The sequence below is a fragment of the Sesamum indicum genome, linkage group LG6 (genome assembly GCF_000512975.1).
Source record: "Sesamum indicum cultivar Zhongzhi No. 13 linkage group LG6, S_indicum_v1.0, whole genome shotgun sequence".
Taxonomy (NCBI): Eukaryota; Viridiplantae; Streptophyta; class Magnoliopsida; order Lamiales; family Pedaliaceae; genus Sesamum; species Sesamum indicum.
Genome location: NC_026150.1, coordinates 12,112,388 through 12,116,755, shown reverse-complemented (window position 1 = coordinate 12,116,755; position 4,368 = coordinate 12,112,388). Strand labels below are relative to the sequence as shown.

General features: G+C 35.9%; 1 protein-coding gene and 1 long non-coding RNA gene across 2 annotated transcripts; one reads left to right on the top strand and one right to left on the bottom strand.

Moving 5' to 3' along the window:
* LOC105164461 (probable F-box protein At2g36090) lies at positions 302-1,787 on the top strand. The gene has a single exon (XM_011083111.2). The coding sequence runs from the start codon at positions 660-662 to the stop codon at positions 1,764-1,766; it is 1,107 nt and encodes a 368-aa protein (XP_011081413.1). The 5' UTR covers positions 302-659; the 3' UTR covers positions 1,767-1,787.
* LOC110012156 lies at positions 2,452-3,612 on the bottom strand. Its single transcript, XR_002287311.1, has 2 exons — positions 3,062-3,612; positions 2,452-2,985 (listed from the first exon to the last, which is right to left on the bottom strand). It is a non-coding gene; the product is annotated as an uncharacterized LOC110012156 (long non-coding RNA).

The following is a 4,368-nucleotide window of genomic DNA, read 5'->3' as shown; positions in this document are numbered from 1 at the left end:
AAATAAATATACTTATAATTATAACTACTACATCGAGAGTGTATTATAATTTTATTAAAAGTATAGAATATTTATATAATTAAACCTAACTTTAAATAATGTCCATGTATTTACGCCCTATAGCGCGCTAAGTAGGAGATGTGCCAAACACAAGGGGAAAAGCTTTATATCATTTAATGCAAGAACAGAATGACAGCGACAATACTCAAGACTGAATGTCTGAATAATCCACATGTCGATATTGGCACAGGTCCCTTTTCAATCAACTCATATATGAATCAACTAATATATGAAAAGTGATAATACAGAAGATGAGAAGAAGTATTTGTGAAGGCGGAGTTGGGTGTTCATCATAGCACATGACCAGCTCTTTTTAGCTGTAACTGCGAAAGAAATATTCATGAACTGAAAAAGATAAAGAGATGAAGGTTTATTATTTCATGGGAAATTTGATCATTTGAGCCGGAACGGAATCTCTCCTAGCCGTGCTAAATTCCTACTCCTAGTTGCCGCAATCTCAAGCAGCCACATTTAAATGCACAATCTTTGACCAATTTCAAGAACTTATTATTTAAACTCCCCAACTTGATTCAACTCGTCCGCACAGCACCCAAATCCCAAGTCTTGAGAAACTTCGAGATTCTTGAAGGGCTCTTAGCATGGAGTTAGGCCCCGATCACTTCAGGTCTCTGAATCAGGATCTTCTAGTGGAGATCATGTCGAGACTTGACGGATCCACCCTTGCAGCCACCGCCTCCACTTGTACTGCCCTCCGGGATGCAGCTGGAGATGAAAGACTCTGGCAAAAGTTGTGCAATGAAACCTGGCCCTCAACATCAAATGGACAACTCCAATTCCAGATAGCATCTTCCAAGATCGGAAGTTTCAAGAGTTTGTACACTGACGCCTTTCCGTTGGTCTTGTACGAGGTGACGAGACGGGCTCCAAAACGTATCCCCACAGGCACCATACAGGACACCACTTCATCCCCTTGGGATTTCATTTCATTAATTGACATATATTACAAGGGACGCTGCATTTTCTCCAAAGTTGTGGATGGCATGATTGAAAGCATGTACAGAACGTGCAACAATGATTTCAGTAGGTTTTTGTGTTATCCCTTTAAACTAGATTTGCTGGACTTCTACTATCCTGTAGGAGCAAGTCATGAATTTCAAGATTTTGGCAGCACGGGAAACAACTTAACAAAATTACCTATGGCTGCCTTCACGGGTTATGAAGGAAGAGAAGACCTTTGCAATATGATTGTTGGAGACTTGCAACTAAGTTGGATTCTGTATGACAAGAGAAAAGGCAGGGCCGTCAACATCTCAAGCTGGAAACCTCGATCAATTTACAGGAATAACCCCCCAGAAGAAGGCTATGTAATCTGTTTTGGGTCTATCATACCCATAGAAGACAGTAGACTCCCTCACACTTTGGCTGAGTTCATCATAACGGTAAAATGCAAATTGATGATCAAACAAGGATGCATAAGATGGAGGGAAATAAGCTTGGTCATAAACAACAGTTCCGGATCACACCTTAACGGGGAGCAAAGTATGGCAGTCATGAAGCAAGCTCTCATTTGCCCCCGTAGTATAAATCACTACATGGTGGAATTGGGTTACCAACAGTTCTGCAAGCAGAAAATAGAAATGAAATTGAGACAGCAGCAAGAGGAGTCATTAGCTAACATAGCCTGTGCTGCAACGGCCATTGCAGCACTTCTTGGCATTTGCTATGCCTGTGCCACACTGTTGTAGCTGTTGTGGGACATTACTTAACTGCAGAGAAAAGCACAACATAACATGATAAGATTGTGTCGTGCACACTAACGGTTTTTGTGGTAGAAAATGGTCTTTTAATCATTTACAAGATCCACCAATTAATAGTCGCTACTGAAATTCTTTCAATGGGCAGAGAAGTGCAGTATTTATAAAAGTGAGAATAAAACAGATCATACAACAAGTTTTAACAATAGAATTAGGAAAAGATGCATTAAAGTTCATATTAACAGGAACAGTAGAAGTCATACCTTTTGTGTGGCTAATTGATGTTTATAATTCCCATGTTGTTCAAATAATCAATGGAGGTGAACAAAACAGAAGGATACAATGAAATGAAAAAAAGAAAAAAAGGAGGTTAAAGAGTAAACGTTGTAAGCCTACTCACAGATTAACTCTTCTATGAAGTCCCATGGACCATCAAGTTCTTAATTTTGAGTAACTACTCTGAAACTCAACTAGACTAATGTTGTTGATAATCATGGAGCTCTCAGTGTTGATTAAAGAGTGCTCTACCTATGATGCCAATAGATGCATCCGGCCACACTCCTGCTCAAGCTACTACCAGGTTTTGCACTTCCCAAAGCACTTCCCTCTCACAAGCTGCAAGGCCATTAATAACAAAGGAATCATTTTAATAAAATGCATGGCTTTTTCCCTATTAAAAGAAAAGATAAACAAAAAAGCAAGAAATTCTTATAATAAACGCCTTCATTTACAAACAATGATAATCATGCACTAAAGGTTATGGACAACCTTAGCAAACATGGAAGGAGCCAAGTGGGCAAATCACTAGCTGAGGCATATCATCACCTTATACAGATAACTGAATGTATTTGAACGCTAAGCCAGTCTCTCGTAAATGCTCGTTATATTCGGAGCTTTGAACTCACATAATCTAACCTGGCTAGATCTAGCTTATTACTAGATTTTCAGAAACTGTGATGGTGTCCAGCAAATTTACAACAGAACCAAATCTAGATAAAGAGTACACGAAAACAAAGGATAATCTCAGCCGGCAGTAGAATGCTATTTTCATTTAACCCAAAAGCAAAATTGAACATAAACTTCCACTCAAATTAGATACGCAAGTAATTGTTTTCTTCTTCCCCTTTCAACAAACAAACATGCTTTAAAGCTTTGTCCCAGACTGCATAACCATTACCGATTCCCTTCCATCAACTGGGTCACGCCAAACCTTTAACGCAAAGAGAAATCCATTTTTCAACAAAGACCAAATGAGAAATTAACAGCAAGCTCAAGCATGTACTCACCTACACATATATTTGAATTCCTCACTGGTGTTCAAGTAATCGTACCCCTCCAATCAAACTTTTTGAAGAAAAATATTCCTTTCTGAAGATGCAAGTAAGTTGCTCTTTCGTTTATCTCGTATGAATTATAGACCTAACTAATCAAAAAGCTGAACCCCAAAATCCACTAAAATTTATCAACTGCGAAATACAGCCCTACTTCAATTGCCCAATTTCCGCAACCCCCATTAAAATCAAGATAAATTTAATCATAGATTTATTAGATAGCCTTCTAAGTAGCAACACTGCGAGATATAATCAAAACTGAATCAATTTCTTTCCAAAAAGGACAAAAAAGAAAAAAAACATAACTGATATCTCGAGGAATTTCAGCATTAGCCTGAGCAAGCTGAACTTTTGGCTGCTTCATCAACTCCTCCGCTGAGAATTTCGACGATGATCCACTTGATGGTGAAGGGATTTATAGTCCATTCTTTTCTCTCTTTCTTTTTCTTTCTCTTTCCTCTAGTAAAACTTGACAGTAATTAGGTGTGCAGCTGAACTGCTTTTGTCTTTTTGCACAATAGTTGAATAATAAGAAAAATGCAAGAGCAACCCCTTTGATATGCTAAACGAAATTCCCTTATTAAAAAACAAATAATAATTTATTTTTCTATGTTTTTTAAAATATAACAATTTATCTTTCTATATTTTTCAATAGGGTAATTTACCTTCCTAGATAAGGAGGTAAATTGTTTCATTTTAAAAAGAACAGGAGGGTAAATTGTTATATTTTTTTCATAGAGAATAATATACTCATTTTTAATATCATAGGGGATAAATTGCTATGCACCCATTAAATAATTATGGGTGTTTGCTGTAACTTTTTGAATAAATTACACTTCATCTAAAATTGTTAAATATTAATTTATTATTCTAATTTTAAGAAATTTATGTTATGAATATTTAAAGAGTTCGTGGATGGTCATTTCCCATATACTTTATATTTTCTTATAAATTATAAATTTTGGGATCATCTTTTTTCATCACGAGACTTTTGATTGTATTTCAGGAGCCTATAAATAGGTCATTTTATTTTATATGATATGATATGGTAAAATGATATAAGAATGCTTTCTTCTTTCCTCTCAATTCTAATTCTCATATTGCTGTAAAATTTTATAATATGTCATCAGCATGAAAGTTTTACGTTTTCAAGAAGCTCCATCTAACCATCAAGAAGATCTTTGTAGTAAGATTTAATTTTTAAAGGTAATATCTCTAAAGTATTATATATAGTAAAATACTTCATTAATTACATTTATTTA